Here is a 24046-nt window from a genome sequence, read left to right on the forward strand (position 1 = left end):
AATGTGCAAATATAAAACCAACTTTACTTCTATGGTGCCTCCACCATGTCGGCTGCTCGTGCCGGCATGCGGAGGCACCACAGCGTGCGTTTTAATTTCAAAACAGTTAATGGGAAGCTCCTGGAGTTGTCCAGATTGGACTTCTCCAGGAAGCTTATCCAAAAATCTTTAAATTTCAAGCCAGAAGAACTGAACTGTATTGTGACTCTGCCCCTGAACAAAGGATTTGATGTGAGTTTTAAGGCTGCTTCTCTGCTAAATGCTTTTTGGCAAAGATTTGATTCGGTTAAAGCCCAGTTTTCCATGTTTACTGTGGAAAAGCTTTCGGACAACACTCTTAAAACAGTGATTGTCCGAATGTTCAATGAAACGGTGACGGGGGAAGACATTTGTGTCTGGCTGGGCAGATTTTGCACGGTTCGTGGACAGCCAGTTAAGGTGCTTGATGAGGATGGCATTTGGAATTGCTCCTGGCGGATCCCCATTAAACAATGGGAAGATGCACTGTAAAAACTAATCTATAGAATTTACCCAATAAATCTGAGGTAACAATTTGCATCGACTTTGGCTGGGTATATTTAATGCCATATATTAAGTATAAACTATTGACTTTGGCTGGGTAGATTTAATCCCATATATTGAGTATAAACTATCGACTTTTGCTGGGTAGATTTAATCCCATATATTGAGTATAAACTATCTGAAGTAAAAAGCTATTAAATACTTACATGAATTGGGTAAAAAATACCTCACATTTATGTATATATTCAACAGCTACTTATTAGGTAAAAATTATCTCTTTAAATCAAAGTTTATTAATATCAGTTACCTAATAACAATTACTTATTCAGAGAAGGTAAAATCTACCTCTACAATAAAGACATTCAAATGGGTTATCAACTCAATGTTTTTATTCCAAAAAATCCTAAAACACACTTAAAATAAAGTGCAGCACAACAGCTTTACACAACATTTCAAGTAATGAACATGTTTTATAACTCGCTGATCTATTAAATCTTTCAATAATGTTGGATAATAAAACATTTCCCTGTTTTAGGACATCCAGATCAGAGCAGAAAAGAAGTGAGCAAAGAAAATAAAAATAAAAAGGAGAAGTGAGGAGATCAGAGCAGAGCTGGATGTCCAATCACATCAAGATTTTCTTTTATCTAAACTCTTAGACTAAACTCTTTGTGTCTTTTCAGATTTACACAACAGTAACTGACCAGTGGTCTGTTATCCAGATACATTCATAAAACAAAATAACTTAACAGTCTTGCTTATATGCAGCACTGATGCACCAAATTATCAAAACACACAGAATAAAGTGCTAAATAAGGTACAACAGCTTCACACAACAATGAACAAATAAACCTGTGTTATAACTCAAGACAACAGTTTCAAATGTTGTTTCAATAATGTTGGATAATAAAACACATCCAGATCAGAGAGGAAAAGAAAAGTGAGGAGAGAAGGGAGCAAAAAAAAGGAAAATAAAAGAGAAGTGAGGAAATCAGAGCAGTGCTGAATGTTCAATCACATCAAGATTTTCTTGTATCTAAACACATAATAAAGTGCTAAATAAAGTGCAACAGCTTCACACAATAATGAACAAATAAACCTGTTTTATAACTCACTAAGATAATTTTCAAATGTTGTTTCTGAATAATTGGCTACTTGCATACAACTCTTTCAGAGGCCACTTATTATATTTTAAAAGCCAAAAGCACACACACAAACTCGTGGTTGTTTCTGTGCATGTACAGTATTAAATATTCAGATAAAAGTAAAACAAAATACCATCATTCTTTTTTTTTGTCCTTACTCTCACTCTCGCAGATAGGATCAGAATGAAATAAGCAAACAAATGGGGAAGAGGGTAGGTGAGATCAAAATTGTTCAGGCCACTATCTATTAGTATTCCTTTTCTGTCAATATGGGGGAAAACACAGAGCAATGGAGAGGGCTGTGTCTGTATGTAGAGCAAATGAGGGAAAAGAAGAAAAATATAAAACAGTCCATTGCAACTCCATCAAGGTATGTTCAAACAAAGGATCCCCTTTAAACAAGAAGAGAAATGTCTACTGCATGAGCTTATTTTTGAGGCTGTGGACTTTCTTTAGAAGTTTTGCCCCATCAATTTCCAAAAAAAGTTTTTGAAAAGCTTCAAATGTGTTCTTCAGCTCCTTTGGATATTCAATGTTGATTGCATATATGAGTCCCATCAGCAGTATGCATGCCTTTGTTCGGCTTCCACATCCTTCCATCACTTGGTTTCCCTCGATCACAATAGACAAATCGTCCTCCTCAGCCATGACATTGTGCTTCACAATCACCTTCATTGTTTTGTCTGTGTACTCCTCACATTCCTAAGTGTTAAAAAGAAACAAACATAAAGCACACACAATTTTATTTCAAGATGCTGTTTCAATATATTTCAGTTTATCTAAAGGAGAGCAGAAGGGAGTAGAAGACAAAAGGAAAAGGGGGATATGAGAGGAGGATCCCTTAAGTTAATCAAGAATCTGTTATCAATATGACATACCTGCCATTCATGGAAAAGATCTTCTTGCCTTTCACCGAGGTAGTTAATGAGGCAGCAGACAACAGCATCTCTTTTTTCCTCAATGTTCTGTGTCTGTAGGGAGATACAATTTAGCAGAGTGGGGGGTTATTTGCATGTACTAAGACTGAATTCCGGCCCTGCAATAGACTGGCGACCTGTCCAGGGAGAACCCTGCCCCTTCGCCTGATAAATGCTGGGTTAGCTTAAGCTTCTCTTGACCCGAATGGATAAAGCAGCAAAGAAAATAGATGGATAAGACTGAATTCACACACTGATGTTAAAAGTTAGTTTAAGTTGGTAAGGAGCTCAACTTAACACAACAAAGCAATTGTTTACAAATAATTTCACTTTTAATTCCCTCATATCAATAATTATAAATCTGTGAAAAAATAAAATAACATACATTTAAACTGTCCAGCAGAGGACGCATCTTGCAACCAGCTGCTCCTCCTTTGGCACGCATTAGCCGCAAAAGACCAGGTGTGTACTCATCAAGCTTCCGCAGGAATGTCTCCTCCAAGGAAACCGTTGTGATGCGTCTGAACTCCTCCTTGATCTAGGAAGTGAAAAGAACAAAAATTATATGTTAAATGACAGACCAGATCTCATAGTAATCACATGAAAGTATCTTAGTGGGGGAACAAAAGGAACATTCTTACCTGAGCCTCAGTGAATAATGCTGGCCACCTTTCTTTAAACACATCAACAGAGGGGCTGAGGCTGACCACTTCAATTCTTCGGCTAGAGAAGGTTTTATTCATTTTATCTGCAATTATCTTTGCATTGTTTTTCTTTGTAATTTCACAAATTAATTCAAGTCTCTCTTTCTCCAGTGTCTCTTGGCTTTCACCAGTAGGGTGTGGAGGGAGGTAATTAACCTCTGCTTTTTTGGGCTTTTTTATATTTTTCAAAGGCCCTACATCAGCGGGATGCTTCCTTTTTAAGGTGTTGATTTCAATTTCGGGGTAAGAATATTTTCGAGATCTTAGCTTGGCACGGTAATTGTGCATCTTGTTTTTTATGCGCTGCTGCCAACCATATAATCCCGCAAATGATCCTGGCTCCCTAAGACACGGAAACTTAGAAACCAAGGCTTCAGCTACTGAGAGGATCTGCTCATTGGTAGGGTAAGCGGTGTATGAAAAAATTACTTTTGCAAGCTCTTGCATTATTGCTGATTTAATACTGGCATCCATGAAGTGTCTTCCAGTGGCATGATAGGAGTTGTTTGCCTCTGCAAGGATTAGTTCTATGTCTCTGGAAAACTCTGGTACTTGGAATGGCACTGGCCATGCAGCAGAGCGACATGAATCAGGAAGAATAATGGTATCACTGGAACTTGAAGATGCGCAGTTTGACACCTCTGAGGATGCATCATGATCTGCAGGGCAGATGTCCGTTTCAGCAGTACTAGCAGAATGGGTGCTCACTGTACTCAATGTAGATGATTCAAATACTGGGTGTAGGTCAAGGGTGATTGTCGGCTCTTTTAGGATCACTTTAACAGTGGCTTTGTCATGCAAGTCAGCAGTTGAGGTGACACTAAAAAACTGATTGTCAAAGTTACTGTCTTGGTATAGTAGTCCAATTTCCCCATGCAATTGGAAAGTTGCAGTAATTATGGAAACAAGATCTTCCAATGTATTTGGAATTCCTATTGGAAGTGTCAGTTTTTGAATGTTGTGTTCTTCTAAAATTACTCTTAACTGGACCGCCATTGTTGATTGTAGTGTGTTTCTTTAGCTGTAGAGACAGAAAGAAAAGAAATTGAGACAGGTTATTAATAGTTGATGAGCTTACTTGCATATGTTTGCTTCAATATTGTTCTGCCAAAGCAATAAACGGAAATTTTGTGAAGTGAATAAGATAGGATTCCTGGTTGTACAGCTGTTAAATAATTATTTCAATAACTATTTGAAACGTGCATACATATTGAATATGACATCATTTATAATCAACCCATTACACTTACTCTGATGTGCAAATGAAATGTTTAAGGGTCACTATACGGCCTTCTGCTGTATTGTATGCAGCCAGGGGGTATGTTTCTTTACATTCAGAATGTTTAAGGATTTCTGTCTCTCCTGTGGGTTCTACTTTGAAACTCCTCAGGTGTTCACAATACCAACCACTGAGCAATTTTAGAACAAAGACAGGAGTTTCGTGCACAATGATTATTTGCTGGATTTCTCCAAAGTCAGGTAGGCCTCCTGTTGAACCAAATGGCAGCATCATGCCAGTATTGTAGTCTGTGCCTAAAATGTTTGCTTTATTTGTCATGTTCACAAACACTTCCCCGGGGAACTTCCTTGCAAAGGATTCCTTAATGCCATCTTTAAGAACATCAACTGCCACCAGAGTCCTCTGGGACACTGACAGTGCTGGCCCTTGGTTGTTGCAATTGTTGGTATGATATGCAATCATCGATTGGTGCTTTCTTGCCATAGTCATGAGTATGTTTCTAAAACACCCAGTCTGTCTCACAATCCTTTTAAAGAATCGATGTTTGGCTTCAAACCGCATAGTCCAGAAATGTACAAGTGGCCCGTAAACAGTTGTAAGCCATGGGTAATGCTCGAGAAAGTGGTGTTTTGGTCGAACTTTCTCTTCTGGGAACACTTCAAAGTATCTGTAACGGTGTTCTGAGATCTTACTTTGCATGTACCCTATTGTCTCATCTGTGTGGTGAGGAGCCATGACAAGCTCCACTACATCCTTTAAGGTCATCAAAACCTCCCAAGCAGGCTCATCTTCTGGGACTTTGTCGCCAATCATGAGTGGCATCATTCTTAACAAACACCAGTTTTCATGTGCGTTTCCCCCTATGGTTTTTCGTAGGTGGAAATTTGGGGCGATGGGTTGTGGACAGTTTGTTTTGTCACTCCATTTGTAAGGAAAGCAACGTATGGAATTGTTGAGCTCCTGAAGAGAGAAGTATTTCTTTTTGATTAACACATCAAGACACAGTGATATTTCCAGAGGTACAATCCCTTCGAGCAAATCATGCAAAGCATCAGGGGGATAGCCTGATATAGCATGAAAGTTACTAAGTCTGTCTGAGATGGGACACTGTCTTTTAACTCCGCAGTGGTGACCTTGTGCTGGATCAGACAGTGCTGCTTTGACATGCATGGCATAGTTGGACTTAGTCCGTAGAGGAAACAGTCCTTCTCCTACTTCATGCTCCTGGATCTGTGACCATTCTCCAATGCAAAAGCGACAGAAATGTGAAGCTGAAAAGCTTTCAACAAAGCCACCTATTGAATGAGCACCAAGATTGTCAGCGACAACAGCAAGTACAGTGCCCTTGACCACTTTGCCCAGACTTGAAACAAAAATACCATCATCTTCGAAGGACTTCAAATCTCTGAGCATTGGGTCCAAAACTTTTGCATAGCCATACAGGCTGACATCATTTGCCTTGCACAAAGTGGCTAAGTAAATGGACGTCAGTGTAGATCTCGATGTGGCATGTATGTTTGCAAACACCCAGTACACTGCTGTGACTTTATGCTTCTTGCGGGATGTACCCAGAGGGTTGCATATCTCAAAGTCATCTATATATAATATGAGGGGGAGTTTAAGTTCATCCTCACATAAAAAGCTTTTTTCTTTTAGTAAAGATCCATCTTTAAATGATTTGTATCCAGAAGAGGCATCAGATGGAATTTTGTTTTGTAATATTGTGTTTTGAATGTGTCTGTTGTTCACAAGTTGAGTTAATAATGGGAGGATTGGTATATACTGAAATGACTTTTTCTCTGTACTATCAATTATGTACTCAACTGGTTCAATCAATAAGAAATGCTCCTTACTAAATTGCTCTCTCCTGAACTTACTGCTGAAAGGCCCATCCACTCGTAAAGCAGCACAGACGGGGCTTAGCTGGCAAAGGTCTTTGACCAGTTCTGATATCACTAAGTCTTGGAATGTACAGCCATGTTTTCTCAAAGTACTCAAAATGATCTCTTTAATGGCTGGGCCAGATGCAGACGCTGTAAGAAAATGAAATTCCTCTACTAGTTCATCCATGCATGAATTGGAGACATTAAAAATGTTCTCCATTTTCAGGAGGAGCAACCCCACTCTTTTAGTAATAATTTTGTTGAAGTCCTCATCCTCCTCAAGGACTGAGCCACAGTCGTTTTCATCCTCAACAAAATCACTTTTTTCGTCCAGGTTGTTTTGGTGATGATAAAGAACATTGGTCTTGAAATCTACCAGTGAATGTGGGTTGTGTTTTCTACACTTGTGGCTGTGGAATGTTGTATATTTGTTGGTCTTATAATCACAACCATCAAAAACACATGGCACAGTCTCAAACTTTTTTAGATGGCCACCAAGATGTTCAAAAAAATGCCTCTCATTGTCAAAAGAGCATGAATTACAGACAATGCATGTGAATGACAGGATGTTTCCTGGCTGAGTTGACTGAGAATGATGCCTTGACAAATGTGTCCTTAATGCACCCCATGTCTTGACGGTGCAAGGACAATCTGCATAGAGGCAGGGTATGGAGTGGACTCGACCTAAATGCTCATGTTTTAGCCTGCTGTGTTTCAACAGGTCCAATCTTTTTGATGTTGTGAATTTGCACAACTTGCATTTCCAGTTCATTTTTCCATAACTGAGCACTTTGGTTAAGGTAACTACACCTTTAAGGACAATGCGATTTATTTTATTTGGAAAACTTGCATACCTGTAAAGGATACACTTGCGGTGTGGTCGTGTTTGGATGTGTCAGGCCTAGAATGGGTAACAGTGGTCTATCAGTGAGTCTCTGCTTGTGGAGGACAGACAAGAGAAACTGAAGAAGGGGTCAAATAGTGAGTGTCCACATACACAGACTCTGCCTGCAACAGAAATAAAATCAGAAATTACACAAAAGAAATTATCAGACATGTACCTGGGTTAGATTTTGTACAGTTAATTTTGTGTTTATCACAATATAATGTAAATAATCACCTCTGGTGGTTATTCAGGTGTTTGTTTAATATGCAAAATGGATTATAACCCCAGGCATTAAAAAAACTAATTGCAGAATGGTGATCAAGTGGGGAAATAGTTTATCTGTGCTCCTCTGATCAAGGCAGTCTGTCTGACAAGGGTCAGTTATGCAGAAATGATGTGTTATGTGTACTTAACTCACTAAAATAAAGACATTGCAATTACATATATTAATATCTATGCTTAATTTATTTAGCTTCATAGATGTAATATGCCTCATATACCAAATTACAAGATTATAAAAACATTTATTTAACACTGAGGTTTCAAAAAATACCAAAAATAATATAAAATATAATATATATTTTATTCTAAAATGTTTTAAGTGATCCCACAATTCATAAAAAAAACTTAGGTGCAGCAACAGTGGGTGTTTTTACACATACTCGTGGGATACAGTGGTACTATGTTTTTATGTTTTAAACAAGACAAAAGGGAAGTAACGTTAGTGCAAAGCAGTAGCGCTCTCTTGTTCTCCCTCTCCCTCTCTCTCTCTCTCTCTCTCACACACACACACACACACACACACACACGTAAACACGCACAGCAAGGCGCTCTTTCTCTCTCTCTCTGTCTCATACACACACACACACACACACACACACACACACACACACACACACACACACAAAGCACGGCGGATGCGATGTCTTTCTTTCTCTCTCTCTCTCCCACACACACACACACACACACACTCAGCACGGTGGATGCGCTCTCTTTCTCGCTCTCTCTCATTCAAATGGAATCTCTCTCTCTCTCTCTCTCTCTCTCTCTCACACACACACACACACACACACACACACACACACACACACACACACAGCACGGCGAATGCGCTCTCTTTCTCTCTCTCTCTCTCTCTCTCTCTCTCCCTCAGGAGCGCTATATAGTCAGGCCACCCGCTCCGGTTAAAATTACACCAGAGTTACCGACCGCTAACGCGTTTTATCTGGACATTTATTCCCGTGCTCAAGGTCGGGTCCCGCGGAACAGCCGCGGAAATGCAGACCTCTAGCCTGGGGTCAGTTTGTGTATTTGAACACATCAAACCGACGCGTGAAACACAACATACCAAGTTGCCTGACCGACTGGCAGACGTTGCTCAACGGCCGGCTGTCGGCTTGGTGTGTGCCGGGCCACGGTGACGCCAGCGACAGTTTCAAACTTTAATTTCAAGTAATGACATTTTAAACAAATGAACGCCGAATAAAAATGATGTGTAATATCTCATAATTTCAAAAATGACCTTAAATTGAGCTTACCTTAACTTCTGCTGTTCGATGGCAGCCGTTGAGAGGATCCAGCGTCGCTCACTCACTCAAAAACGCGGGCTGACGCATGCGCAATTTCAAGCAAAAAAACTCACGATTTGGGGGTATACTTTACTGCCTTTATCAATGTTATGATTGTTACTGTTAACGAATGGGTAGCATATGTAGAATTTACCTATTACTTCTGAATTCCTTGGCTGGCTGCAATAATCAAGTAAATTTTATATGGTTTCCACAGATTATATTTACCGCTCTCAAAAATCACTTTTTTCAGTGTGCCGGGGGCTTCCAAGGCCTGAGACATCTGCCCTCTATGATTGTGCTGGGTGAGAACAGGGGCTACATTCACTACCAGGGCATGCCCAAACTCTGCAGAAAGTGCAACAAGTTTGGGCATTTAGCTGAAGCATGCCAAGAAATGATTTGTGGGAAGTGCAAAGAAATTGGGCACAGCTTTGAGCAGTGTACCAATGGCAGGCGGTGCAATCTCTGCGGAGACAATAATCATCTTTTTAGAGATTGTCCCAAAAGTTTTGCCAACAGACTGAAAGGTAACAAAATGGCCGCCCCGCAAAACGTGGTGGCCGACAAACAAAGGGAGGAGGCGGTCCCTGAAGTTTTGGCGGGAAACGAGAGTTTCCAGCCAGCTTCAGGGCCCGGCCAAGAAGGAGGAGGCGGGGCGGCCAAGGGGGCGGAGTCACAATCGGTTGAGGTGAGGAGAGGGGAAGCTGTCGAATCAGAAGTGAGTGTAGAGAGGAAAGAGGAGGAAGACACAGCTTCCTCTCTCCTCACCGTCTCAGAGATAGTGGAGGCTTCAGATGGGAGTGAAATTAATGTTTCACTCCCTAGTGCTCAGGTGCAAAAGAGAACTGCGGGATCTCCTCTGTTTGATACAGAGAAGAAATTGAGAGTCTCACACGATTCGGATAGTTTACCCGTAACTATTTCGAGTCGTGTGTGGCCTCTCGTGTCCCCAAATGAGGTGTCCTTTTTGCACGTTAAGCTAATATCATCATCGCCAAAAGAGACACAAGAGAATATCTCTGGATTTGGAGGCGATAGACACACACCCTAACAATCCAGGGATAATTCCTGGAAAGGAGGGGAGTGTGCCACAAAAAAAGACATGATTTTAATGTCGGTTTTAAGACTTTTCTGTAGGTTTTAAAATTGTCTTTTAAGAAGCTCATGTCTTTAAAATATAGTGCTCATGGATATCACCTTCTCCACTATAAATGTGAGAAGTGTGAAGTCCCTAGTAAGAGCACAGAGCATATTTTCCCTTTTAAAAACTTTTAAAACAGATGTCTTTTTATTACAAGAATGTGCGTTACCCTTTTTTAAAAATTATAAAAAGTGGGAGGATTTATGGACCCCCGGACCCTCCATATGGAGTGGCTCAAATTTTAATAAAAATGACGGGGTGGCCATTTTAATCAATAATCCAAACATCTTGGTGAAGGGAAGCACGGTGGTGTTGGACTTCAAAGGGTCCAGTGCATGTTCAAAAATGGGTTCGGAGTCAATCTGTCAAAAATTATAAGTTTTATTTGCTCAAGCAGGAAAGAAACCAAAAGCAATACACTGCGCAGGAGAGGTTCAACTCTGAACTGTCCTTCAGAGACACATCCTTTTATACCACAGTTGTCTTCCGTGCATCTTCTCTTAAGAGTTAACCTTTTAAGGCAAATGTCTCCTCTTAACACACACATGGCTCATACATCCTGTCATTCTTAGAACTCGCACCTATATTTAATAACAGGATGTGCTTGTCTCAGCAGTCTGCAACACTGGTCTATACCGTGCTCACAATATGGCTGTTAACCCTTCAGACGATTTCATAGTAACCAACACCCTATGGGTCAATCATTAAATACTTCTTATGCATGGAAAACATGTCAAAGTTTTATTTAAACTGAAAAATACCACAAATCCCTCTCTTGGCATCTGAAAGAGGCCACACTTTATTATAACCAATAAATCTTCAAACTACTATAACTAAATCTACTTGTTAAAATAAAAATAAAGGGAAAAAAAAATCTTTTCAGCCCAATATGTCCAGATGAACCTTAGTCGACGTATGGGCAGCCACCACGTTCATCTTAGGCATCATATCAGACTGCTATTGTAGATCAACATTTCACCCTAGTCTACATTGTACACTCATAAAATTCAGAAATAAAAATCCCTATAAATGCCTTTTAAACCAGTGCGCTCAGACAGGACTGGGCCGAAAACCCCTGTGGGGAAAGACACCCAGTCGGTCCCCTAATTGACATGTGGGCGACCACAACAAGTCAGCTGAGTCAATCACACAAAACAAAAAACAAAACAAAACAACAAAAAATATATCTAAGCTAAACTTTTCGATAGATTCCTTTTAGACTCAAAATATCTACTTAACATTTCTTATAACACAAAATATATGATGAATCAGCATCTGCAGAAACAGCACAGTTAGTAGAGAGACATTTACACACGGCTTTCCTCCTCTTCCTCCTCCTCAGCAGATATTAATAATGGCATTGTGTAAGGGGGTGGTAGCCCATCTTTCTTTTCAATTGCTGTTACTATCACCCTGTTACACAATGACCTGATGCATGGGACACAACAACATCCACATGTCACCATTATAGCTACAAAGGTAGCAATTGAGATCAAAACTGAAGTTATCATAGTTTTATATTTTCCAAACACACGGGTCATCCATTCATCAAAGAGGTTATCTATACCAAAGTGTTCTGCCATCGTCTTTAAGAGTATTTTCAATTCCTCTAGGGCCCTGGTTATAGACCAGTCATTATTTTATTTTTTCTCAATTTTCTTCAATCTAATTTGTCTAATTCATTTATTCATTTTCTTTAAGGCTTAGTCCCTTTATTAATCTGGGGTCGCCCCAGTGGAACTTATCCAGCATATTTTTACACAGCGGATGCCCTTCCAGCTGCAACCTATCACTGGGAAACATCCATACACACTCAATCACACACATACACTACGCCCAATTTAGCATATCAAATTTACCTATACCACATGTTTTTGGACTTGTGGGGGAAACAGGAGTGTCTGGAGGAACTCTGTCCAATTTATTGACACCCTGTCCAATTCATATCCCTTTTTTCTCATTCTTTCTTTACAATTTTTGGCATCAAGATGCTTTTGATGTTATTTTCCTTACAATTGTCACTCACACACTTTCTGTCAGATTGTCATGTGTTAGTAAGTCAGTCTTTTTTTTTTTTTTTTTTTCTATTTTAAAATTTAACATAGTATTTGTTTCCCCTTTTTGTGTTGGCCTGTATCTAATATACAGTTGGCCTCATGCATTGGTGTTGCAGCATGTTCATCTCCTACACCAATACATGCTTACACACCAATTGGACCAATTAGTCCAATTAGTCATCTGTTAATTAATCTCCCCCTTTCGGCCTGGACCTAGTTCCAGGCCGCTTTTACACCCCTGTGTTGACTGTCAAGTTAGTCCCGACAGCCTTACACCTTCAGCAACCTGTTTAAAAAAAATTGTGAATAAAGTTGTTAATCTGTCATAATATAATCTCTACATAAATGATTTAGTGCACATCAAAGCTGCACCAGGTACCCGAAACTGCAGTCCTTTAAACAATTTAAAAGTCATTAATTCCATTTTTTTTTTCCATAATTAACTAAAATCCCTTAATATGATTTTTATTTCATTTCCTTTTGGTCTGTGCACAGATTTTTTGCCAGTTTTGTTTTCAAATTTCTGTTAATTCTCTTGACATTTCCCTGTAATTATTATTTTTTACACCATTTCTAAAATCATGTTTCAGGCCCAGTGCCCACTCCACTGATTTAAAATATTTGTTATTCCAGTGTTTATCATTATCTAATCTAATTTTCCCACAACATTTATTTGTTTCTAGATTGTTATTCATTAAACACTTAATCACTCCACCTATCCCAGACACCACTCGTCCCAATATTGTGGCGTGTCATCTACTCAACTATAATTTTAATTTACTTTCTTTAAATCTGGTTCCCTATAAGTGTCATAACACCTGCTTACTTCCAATCAATCAGGTGTCCACTATTTTTCAGCTAGTAAAATATCACCATCATATATAGTGACACCCCCTCTGTCAAGTGGCAATCACTCAGCGGGCCTCGAAGGCGTAATTTAACAACCCTGCAGACAATATTAATTCTTGTGGTACTCTGGTGTACCTATATTGCTGCCCCCTAAAGGTAAATGAAAACACATCCTTCAAATTTGGTGCCAGTGTTAAATAGAAAAATTCATTGGCTAAGTCTAGACATTAAAATCACTTATTCTCTTGGTGTAAAGCTGGTAATGCAGTATATTAATTTGGAACTGGCATTGTGGCGGTTTTCACTACCGCATTAACTTAAATCATGAGCCTTTCTGTATTTTCCTGTATTTTGTTTTTCTACAGGTAAAATTGGAGTGTTTAGGTGTCAGGTCGATGGCTCTAACACAACTATAGTCAACAATTCTTTAATTGTATCTGCAATACCTGCTTCAGCTTGTGGTTTGTGAGGATACTGTGGCTGCCAAATCGGCCTTTCATTATTTAACTTCATTATTAAACTTTAATTTATGTCTGAGAGTGAGGAGCAAAAACCCACATCTGCTGGTCCTGTAGACCATAATTGGCTTGGTAAACTGTATAGCATTGGTGCCGTCACCTCATTATCCGTTCTTTCTCTTCCATGCCACCTTTGACCCATATATGTTTAGTTAATCTGCCAACCACACCCTTCTAATTATAATTTTTTTTCTTTCTTTCAGTTTAGTTTTGGTCACAGAATAAAGTCATGTGAGGTGGGTTGGTGGGAGGCATGTATGGTGCAATAAGAGTTACCCAAGGTCTCCATTGAGCATAAAGTGAGAGAAGGCCGTCTCCCGGCATGGTTTCTGGCTACAGTTTGCCCCAGTAAATGTCAGCTCCTACAGACTTTCGCATCGATGACAGCAACCATTGTCCTCGCAGGTGAGGTGTACCCAGTGAACAGTTCTTAGTCGTCCCTGTAGGAAATCTCACCATAACACCATCAGCATACCATAGAATGATTCATCAAGCTTTATCAGCAAGTCTCTGCCCCATAAGTTCGTGTGGGCTCTGTCTGACAACAGAAAGTGATGTTTCAGTTGTTGTCCATCAACAGACACTGGTATTAGCTCAGTTAAAGACAGTCTTTCACATTCCTCAGTGAAACCCATTACTTCCACAGTTTTTTTTTTTTTTTTTTTTTTGTGAAATCAAGTCCTGAAGACATACAGCCCCACATGCTAGGTAGGGTGCCCTTCATTTTAGCAGGTGATTTTAACTGTGTTTTAACTCAAAAAGACAGAAGAAGGGCAGATGATTTTAAAGTAGATAAGACATCGGTTTTATTGCAGGGTTTAGTTAGAGATTTTAAATTAGTGGACTGTTTTAAAGCTATGCATCAGAGAGAGGAGGGCTTCACCTGGTTCAGTGGTGATGGTACCAGAGCCTCTCGAATCGATTACATGTTCACACGTGACTACCCGCCAACCGATGCGAAATTAACCCCCCTCTTTTTTTCCGATCACTTAATGCTGTCTTGCACGCTTTCACTGCCCCTGGGTGTGACGGTAGGTGGAGGGCTGTGGAAGCTGAACTGCTCTCTGTTAAAAGATGAGAAAGTGGTGAGGGAATACAGAGAGCAGTTCAGCCAATGGCAGACCCTCCAAGACTTTTATGATACACAAGCACAGTGGTGGGAAATGGTAAAAGGACGCACAAAACGTTTTTTTAAAAGGATAGGTAGGGAAAAAAAGAATAGGGAAAAGAGACGCATGATGGGGCTGCAAAAACGCCTACAGAGATATTTTAACCTTTTAAACATGGGCTTTGATTTTAACAACGAAATTAAAGAAGTTAAAAAAGAGATGTTGGTTTTAGCAGAGGAAAATAGCAGGGGAGTGATTTTAAGAGCAAAAGAGAAAAAAATTGAAGAAAATGAAAAGTGTACAAGATATTTTTTTAAAAAAATAATCACAAAGGGAGGGGGGATATCAAAGATTAAAAATGATGAGGGGACTATTTTAAATACCACAGAGGGGGTTTTAAAAGAAGTCGAAAAGTTTTACGAAAATTTATATGGAAAAAAAATAGTACACGAGGACGCTTTAAACGAGGTTTTAAATTTTTTAGACAAAAAAGTACAAAAAGAAAAACATTCAGTTTTAACCCAAGATTTTAAGAAAGAAGATTTAGATAAAGCTCTTAAAAGTTTTAAAAAGGGGAAGTCTCCAGGAATGGACGGTCTTCCCCTGGGGTTTTATCAATGTTTCTGGGACATTTTAGCTGGGGTTTTACTGACTGTTTTTAATGAATTCGAAAACTTTAACAAACTACCTGCGGATTTTAGATTAGGAATAGTTTCTCTGCTTTTTAAAAAAGATGACAAGACAATTTTAAAAAATTGGCGACCAATTACTCTTTTAAACACAGATTATAAATTTTTTACAAAGATTTTAGCGACACGGATGTCGACAGTTTTAGAGGATGTAATCCACCCGGATCAAGCCTGTGCTGTGCCCGGGAGGAAGATCACGGACAGCCTATTGCTGATCCGAGATGCCATCTGTTACGCGAGAGATAGAAACATTCGTCTAGCCGTGGTAAATTTAGATTTTGAAAAAGCATTTGACAGAGTCTCGCACCAGTACTTGTTACAAGTACTGGAAAAAATGGGGTTCCCGGGAAGATTTTTAGCATGGGTGGGACTGCTGTACAACGACCTTGTCAGCAAAATCATTGTAAATGGGCATTTAACAAAAGCAGTAAATATCTGCAGTGGCGTCCGTCAAGGGTGTCCGTTATCCCCACTCCTGTATGTGGTTTGTATTGAACCACTGGCACAGCTCTTGAGAAGGGATAAATGGATTACAGGTTTTAAAATTCCGGGGGGTTTAACAGCATCTTGTGTTTTATATATGGACGACGTTACCCTTTTAACGACAGACCTCACCTCGGCCCGAAGAGCTATGGATTTGACCGATTTCTACGGTCGGGCCTCGGGAGTCAGATTAAACCGAAAAAAGTCCGAGGCCCAGCTCTTCGGGCCGTGGGGTAACGTCGTCACAGAGGGACTAGAGCTGACTTTTAAGGAAAATGATTTTAAAATCTTAGGGGTAAAATTTGACAAAGAGGGTGGGGGAGGGCAAAATTGGAACGACATTTTAACAAAGGTAAACCAAAAGTTGGGATTCTGGGGGTTACGAAAATTAACAATGGAGGGTAAAATTTTGATTTTTAAATCCGTAATTTTACCACTCATTTTACTTGTTTCTTCTGTTTTTAGTCCACCAAGACGTTTTATCAGGAAGTTGGAAAGGGCGGTGTTTTATTTCCTGTGGGGATCCAAGTGGGAGCGCCTAAGAAGAACAGAGTTAAAGAAAAAGCCCGAACATGGTGGAAAAGGCCTCCCGGATCCCCACCTGTTTTTAGGCAGCCGCTTCACCGCCCTGCATTTTAGTTACGCGTTGACCCCATCCAGAGAAAACAAGACGGCTGCCATGACTCGCTTCTGGATGGGGTCCTACCTGAGAACCCTGAAAGTTTTAGCAGTGGACCTTAAGTACCCAGTGTCTTTTAATTTACCTAGGGAGTATGATTTTATAAAGAAATTTTTAAAGAAGTATGTTTTAGAGACTAACGATGTCACCATTTTAACTAACCACAAGGCTCTAATTTCTCTTGTGCAGGATCGAGAGACGGTGAGTCGGGTCCCGGGCCTCACATTATGTGAGGCCCAACAAGTGTGGAGGAACGCGGCCCACCCAGCTCTCCAGAACGGACACAAGGACCTGTTGTGGATGGTGGCACATGAGATCCTCCGGTCAGGGCGGTTATGCACTCCTGAGGCATGGCCAGAAACCCCGTCTGCCCACGGCCTGGGTGTGGATGCCCAGAGACCGTGCGGCACCTGCTCTGGGAGTGCGTCGCTGCGCGGGACCTGTGGGCCAGGACCGGCCCCCTGTATCATCAGTACCTGCCGGCGGGGAGGACCCAGATGGACTACCACCTTGTCATCCATGGGGTGGGCCAGGGCGTGAAAGACATGACAAAACAGGACTTTACATCGCTCTGGCTCACCCTGACCGCCATTAAGGATGCCATCTGGGTCACAAGAAACCTGCTGGTGGGGAAGCAGGTCACGGTACCCCTGCAAGGGACAAAGGGACTGATAACAACCACGCTACAGGGGTACCGGACCTTGACAAGAGGCCAAGGGGGCCGGGGTCGCACGGAGGAGGTCCCGGCCGCCACCGTACCTGGCCGCCCGTAGATGCACCCTCACCACTCTGGCTACGGGAACAGCGGGCCAGCAGGCCAGAGGAGGGGGATCTCCGCTATGCCCTTGAAACACAGGGGCTGTGACCGTCCTGGAGAGTTGGTGTGAATGGACTTTTTTTTAGTATGACTCACCCTCGATCCTGGACAAAGAAATGATTTTATCTTCTTATTGTTACTATCGCTTTTCATGCATTTTTTATCGGACTGGTTTTTATCACTTTTTTTATCAACATCTACGCCGAGGACTTTTTTTTTTTACATAACACACGCACACACAAAAGACTTTCGCACAACATACACTTTTATTTCCTCCACAAACCCTGATTTTAAAGTGTTTTTGTTAAGTGCCATATGTCTTTTAATGTGTATTGAAATGTTTTTAATGTGTGTTTTATGTTTCAATTCATTTTTACTAAGTCCTGCGTTGTTAAAATGGTGACTAGACCGTGATTCTTTTTTAGACCCGTTTTAAGTTTTATTGAACAGCTTGTTTTTTAGTCTTTCATTTGTTTGCCTTCTTTTAAAAAAAACATGTCCTCTATACAAAAACACTTGACATTTTATGTTCATTTAAAGTACTTTTGCATGTATTTATTTATTTATTTATTTATTTATTTATGTATATATTTATTCATTTTTTATTTATTTACTGTTAAGTACTCAAATGAAACTAAGTGAAGAGATATGTTTTTAAATATTATTGTGATGTAAGAAACAAATGGGAAACGCTGTCAATAAATTTTTTTCGAAAGAAAAAAAATCTGTTCTTATCAGTATTATATTTGATCTGGTCACGCGGCTGGGACTGCGATCGCCTCTTAGAGGTTCACCCTGGTGCCTGCTTTTGTAGCGGCCACCACAACCTTTGGGAGGTACACCGGCTGAGCGTTTTCGTGAAGTCTTTTAAGGTAAGGTTTTAAGTATTTATTGATTTGGCTGTTTTTATTGGTGTGGGTTTATAGAGAGCTGTTGGTGCCTCCACCATGTTGGCTGCTCGTGCCGGCATGCGGAGGCACCACAGCGTGCGTTTTAATTTTAAAACTGTTAATGGAAAGCTCCTGGAGTTGTCCCGCTTGGACTTCTCCAGGAAGCTAATCCAAAAAGCCTTAAATTTTAAACCCGACGAACTGAACTGTATAGTGACTCTGCCCATTAACAAGGGATTTGATGTTAGCTTTAAAGCTGCCTCCCACTTAAACGTTTTTTGGCAAAGATTTGACTCTGTAAAAGACCAGTTCTCCATGTTTACTGTGGAAAAACTTTCAGACAACACACTTAAAACTGTGATTGTCAGAATGTTTAATGAAACAGTGACTGGTGAAGACATTTGTGTATGGCTGGGAAGATTTTGCACTGTTCGTGGACAGCCAGTTAAGGTGCTAGATGAGGATGGCATCTGGAATTGCTCCTGGCGGATTCCCATCAAACAATGGGAGGATGCCGGGGGATTCCAGGGCCTGAGACATCTGCCCTCCATGATTGTGCTGGGAGAGAACAGAGGCTACATTCATTACCAAGGCATGCCCAAACTTTGTAGAAAGTGCAACAAGTTTGGGCATTTAGCAGAAGCGTGCCAAGAAACAGTATGCGGGAAGTGTAAAGAAATTGGACATAGTTTTGAACAATGTACCAATGGCAGGCGGTGCAATCTCTGTGGTGATTCAAACCATCTCTATAGAGATTGCCCAAAAAGCTTTGCAAACAAACTGAAAAGTAAAAAAATGGCCGCCCCACCGACCACGCTGGTTTTAGAACAAAGAGAAAGGGGCGTGGCCTGAGGTTTTGGCGGGAGCCGACATCTCCCAGCCAGCCTCAGAGCCCAACCAATGCCGAGAAGGTGGGGCGGCCCCGGGGGCGGAGTCACAGTCGGTAGAGGTGGGGAGAGAGGAGGTAAACGAACCAATAGGAATGGAAAAGGGAGAGGAAACGACCTCCTCTCTCCTCACCATCTCTGAGGTGAGTGTTGCATCAAGTGATGCCTCACTCCCAAATGCTCAGGTGCAGAAAAGACCTGCAGACTCTCCTCTGTGTGATGCAGAGAAAAAACAAAGAGTGGTCGGTGGCTCAGATGGTTCAGAAATGGACAGTCTGAGCCACGAATGGCCACTCAATTCTCCAAATGAGGTCTCCTTTTTGCACATAAAGCTAACAACATCGTTGCCTAAAGATCCACAAGAGCTTGTCTCTGTGGGCTCTGAGGCGATAGGCACTTCCTCTAATTCCTCACCTGATTACCATGGGGGAAAAGACGAGTGATTGCTACAGGACCACACGTGAGTTTTAAAAGATTTTATTGTCTTTTAATCTGCGTGATTGGTGAGTTTTACCTCTTTTTATTGTCGTCTTTATAACGGTTCATGTCTTTTATCCATATACTGCTTATGGCCCTCACAATCTCAACCATAAATGTTAGAAGTGTGAGGTCCAACACAAGAGCACAGAGTATCCTATCCTTTTTAAAAACTTTTAAGTCAGACATGTTTTTATTGCAAGAGTGTTCTCTGCCCTTTTTAAAAAAACTATAGAAGATGGGAAGAACTTTGGACCCCTGGACCCTCCATTTGGAGTGGATCCAATTTTAATAAAAATGATGGGGTCGCTATTTTAATTAATAACCCCAATATCTTGGTGGAGGGCAGCACGGTTTTAAGAGACGGACGGGCACTTTTAGCTAATCTGACTTTTTTAGATAAGGGTTTTAAGGTTATTAACGTATATGGTTTTAATGATAAAAATGAAAGACATGAGCTTTTAGTGGACTTGCAACCCCACATATTAGGTAGGGCACCCCTTATTTTAGCAGGAGATTTTAATTGTATTTTAACAAATAAGGACAGAAGAAAAACAGAGGGTTTTAAATTGGATAAAACATCCTTTTTATTGCAGGGTATGGTTAGGGATTTTAAATTAGTCGACTGTTTTAAAACAATGCATCAAAGAGAGGAGGGCTTCACCTGGTTCAGTGGTGATGGTACCAGAGCCTCTCGAATCGACTATATTTTTACACGAGACTGCCCGCCAACTGATGCTAAACTAACCCCCCTCTTTTTTACTGACCACACAATGCTATCTTGCACTCTTTCACTCCCCACAGGTGTGACGGTAGGGGGAGGGCTGTGGAAGCTGAACTGCTCTCTGCTAAAAGACGAGGAGGTAGTTAGAGATTACAGAGAGCAGTTCAGCCAATGGCAGACCCTCCAGGACTTTTACGATTCACGAGCACAATGGTGGGAAAAGGTGAAAGACTGGACGAGAGGTTTTTTTAGACATATAGGGAAGAAAAATAAAAATAAAGAAAAAAGACATATGATGGGGTTGCAAAAAAGATAACAACGCTATTTTAATCTTTTAAACGAAGGTCTTGATTTTAATGATGAAATAAAAGAGGTAAAAAATGAAATGTCAGTTTTAAGTGAAATTCAAAGTAAAGGTTTTATCTTAAGAAGTAAAGAAAAACATATTGAGGAAGGGGAAAAGTGCACAAGATATTTTTAAAAAAAAAAAATCACTAGGGGACAAACAATAAACAGTTTAAAATTAAATGGGAGGGAAGTGCACACAACTAAAGAAATTTTAAATGGCGTCGAAAACTTTTATGACGAATTGTATAAAGAAAAACAAACAGATGAATATATTCAATTAGAAGTCTTAAATTTTTTTGAAAAAAAAGTAAGTAGGGAAAACAGTTTTTTAGCTCAAGATTTTACAATTCTAGAAGTTTTTAAAGCTCTTAAAAGTTTTAAAAATGGGAAGTCCCCAGGAATGGATGGACTTCCCCTAGAATTTTATGTCACCTTTTAGGACATTTTAGGACAAGAGCTTTTAACTGTTTTTAAAGAATTTGAGACTTCTAACCGACTGCCAGATAGTTTTAGAACAGGGATAGTTTCACTTTTACATAAAAAAGATGACAAGACTGACTTAAAAAATTGGAGACCAATCACGCTTTTAAATTTTGACTGCAAGCTTTTTACAAAAATTTTAGCGACGCGCATGTCAATGGTTTTAGAAGACGTAATCCACCCGGATCAAGTTGTGCTGTGCCCGGGAGAAAGATCACGGACAGCCTGGTATTAATTAGAGATGCCATCTGTTACGCGAGAGACAGAGATAATCGGCTAATAGTCCTAAATTTAGATTTTGAAAAAGCATTCGACCGAATCTCGCACCAGTTCCTTTTTAAGGTCCTGGAGAAAATAGGCTTTCCAGGGAGGTTCATAGAGTGGGTGGGACTGCTATATAAAAGATCTGATTAGCAAAATTATGGTTAATGGGCATCTAACCAAAGCTGTCAACATTCACAGCGGCGTCCGTCAAGGGTGTCCTTTATCCCCGCTCTTGTATGTGGCTTGCATTGAGCCACTGGCACAGATCTTGAGAAGGGACAAATGGATTAATGGTTTTAACGTGCCTGGCACAGGGGGGTTGACGGCCACCTGTGTCCTATACATGGACGATATCACACTTTTAATGACCAACCTCCCATCGGCCCGAAGAGCTATGGACTTGACAGAATGGTATGGTCGGGCCTCGGGCGCCAGACTAAATCGAAATAAGTCCGAGGCCCAGCTCTTCGGGCCGTGGGGGAAGGTGGACACAGGTGGTCTAGACTTGGTTTTTAAAAAGAGTGATCTTAAAATTTTAGGGATTAAATTTGACGAAGAGGGTGGAGGAGGGGGGGAACTGGACTGACTTGTTAGGGAAAGCTAAGAGTAGACTAGGTTTTTGGGGGTTAAGACAACTGACTTTAGAGGGAAAAGTTTTAATTTTTAAAGCTGTTGTTTTACCCTTGCTTTTACTGACATGTTCTGTTTTTAGTCCTCCTAGATTCTTCCTTTTAAATCTGGAGAGGGCGGTCTTTTACTTTCTGTGGGGGTCCAAATGGGACAGAGTGAAGAGGGAGGTCTTTAAGAAAAGGAAGGAAAATGGTGGAAAAGGCCTCCCTGACCTCCACCTGTTTTTAGCAAGTCGTTTGACCGCCCTGCACTTCAGATATGCGGTGACCCCATCCAGAGAAAACAAGACGGCAGCAATGGTGCGATTCTGGATGGGGTCTTACCTCCACCATTTAAAAATCATACCCGCAGATCTGAAGTGCCCAGTGGCTTTTAACCTGCCAAAAGAATATGGTTTTATCAAGAAATTTTTAAAGAAACATTTTTTGGAGCAGGAAGATGCCACTGTTTTAACTAATCATAAATCTTTGATCTCTCTTGTGCAGGATCGAGAGCAAGTGAGTCGGGTTCCGGGCCTCACACTCGGTGAGGCCCAACAGGCCTGGAAGAACGCGGCCCACCCAGCTCTCCAGAACAGACATAAGGACCTAGCGTGGATGGTGGCACACGAGATCCTCCCGGTCAGTGCGGTAATGCACTCCAGAGGCATGGCCAAGACCTCCATCTGCCCACGGCCCGGATGCTCAAGCCCGGAGACCGTGCGGCACCTGCTCTGGGAGTGCGGCGTTCGCGGGACCTGTGGGCAGCAACCGGCCCCCTATACCAATGGAATCTGCCAGCGGGAGGGGCCCAGATGAGTTACCACCTAGCCATCCATGGGGTGGGCCGGGGTGCGACGGACATGGAGAAAGAGGACTTTACCGCACTCTGGCTCACCCTAAACGCCATCAAGGATGCCATCTGGGTCACCAGGAACCTGCTGGTAGCAAAGGGCGTCACGGTGCCCCTCCACAGGGCAAAGCACATCGTATCATCTACGCTAGAGGGGTACCGGGCGCCAACTTTAGGACGAGGGGGCCGGGGTCACACGAGGAGGGTCCCGGCCGCCACTGTACCTGGCCGCCCATAGATGCACCCTCACCAATCTGGCTACGGGAACAGCGGGCCGGAGGAGGAGGATCTCCGCTATGCCCCTGAAACATAGAGACTGTGGTTGTTTTGGAGAGCTGGAGTGAATGGACTTTCTTGTTAAGACTCACTCTCGATCCTGCACAAGAGCGAGTTTTTAGTTTCTGAACTGGCTTTTATTGGTTTACTTTTATTTCTTTTAGCTTTGGCCTTTTAGTGCTTTTAGTGGACATTTTATTTCATCATTCGCTCTCGTTTTAACAAGGAATTTTCACCACAAACATACATGGACTTTTAACACAAACACTGACTCCTAAACCTACACTCACGAACTTTTACACAAACATGGACTTTGAAACAGAAATCACAAAACAAAAAAACATAACACAAAGACAGCAACAACAACCGAATTTCACTCTGCTTTTATGTATATATTTAGGTACACATGAACTGATTTTATTTCTCTTAATTTGTAAATTCATTCATTTTATTTTATTTTATTTATTAATGCATCAATATATACATGTTTTTGTTGGTTTTTAAGAGTGAAATTGTAGTCCTTTAGTATTATGCTGTTTTATTTTGACTTTTAAGAAGTGCATTGTGATTTATTGTGTGGTTTTATGATTGTTTTAGTGAGAAGTGAAAAGTGTTAACTAATGTAAAGAAAGTTCTTAAAATATGTGTGATTTTTATAAACAATGAAATTGTGTCAATAAATTTTTTTCGAAAGAAAAAAAAAATCTGTTCTTATCAGTTTAATATCTGATACGTGCCCTACCCGGGCACTATAGATTGAACTGGATAAATGGATCCTGCGAGAGAAGAGACGCAATGGCCGACCATGCTGGTGCGGCTGAAAAATACTGTTCGTATTCTGGTGGAAAAGGAGACTTCAGCGGAGATTAAGAAGAAGTTTGGAAGAGATTTCTTGGTGACGGAGGTGCTAAGAGGAGTTTTTGGTATGTCTGCCTCACTGATTTTTTGCTTGCAAGATTTTGCCTCGGCTGGTTTTATGGATCTGACGTTCTTCCAACTGAGTGACTGTGTGGCTTTCAATGAAGCATG

The 24046-nt window shown here is 40.9% G+C and overlaps 1 protein-coding gene and 1 pseudogene across 2 annotated transcripts; one reads left to right on the top strand and one right to left on the bottom strand.

Annotated features, from left to right (window-relative positions):
• Positions 1–895: 895 nt before the first annotated feature.
• Positions 896–8917, bottom strand: si:dkey-34k9.3. 2 transcript variants are annotated; one of them, XM_073924321.1, is made up of 6 exons: positions 8836–8917; positions 7266–7419; positions 3226–4309; positions 2970–3122; positions 2546–2638; positions 896–2369 (listed from the first exon to the last, which is right to left on the bottom strand). In XM_073924321.1, exons 3-6 carry the CDS (start codon positions 4282–4284, stop codon positions 2082–2084), a joined length of 1593 nt encoding a protein of 530 aa, XP_073780422.1. In that variant the 5' UTR covers positions 4285–4309; positions 7266–7419; positions 8836–8917; the 3' UTR covers positions 896–2081. The 2 variants fall into 2 exon arrangements, with proteins under 2 accessions (XP_073780422.1, XP_073780423.1); XM_073924322.1 differs by lacking the exon at positions 8836–8917 and adding an exon at positions 4539–7193 and having other exon boundaries at positions 7279–7686.
• Positions 8918–23693: 14776 nt separating this feature from the next.
• On the top strand, positions 23694–23844 carry LOC137488405 (U2 spliceosomal RNA; annotated as a pseudogene).
• The last annotated feature ends 202 nt before the right edge of the window (positions 23845–24046 follow it).

The sequence above is a fragment of the Danio rerio genome, chromosome 2 (genome assembly GCF_049306965.1).
Source record: "Danio rerio strain Tuebingen ecotype United States chromosome 2, GRCz12tu, whole genome shotgun sequence".
NCBI classification, from domain to species: domain Eukaryota; kingdom Metazoa; phylum Chordata; class Actinopteri; order Cypriniformes; family Danionidae; genus Danio; species Danio rerio.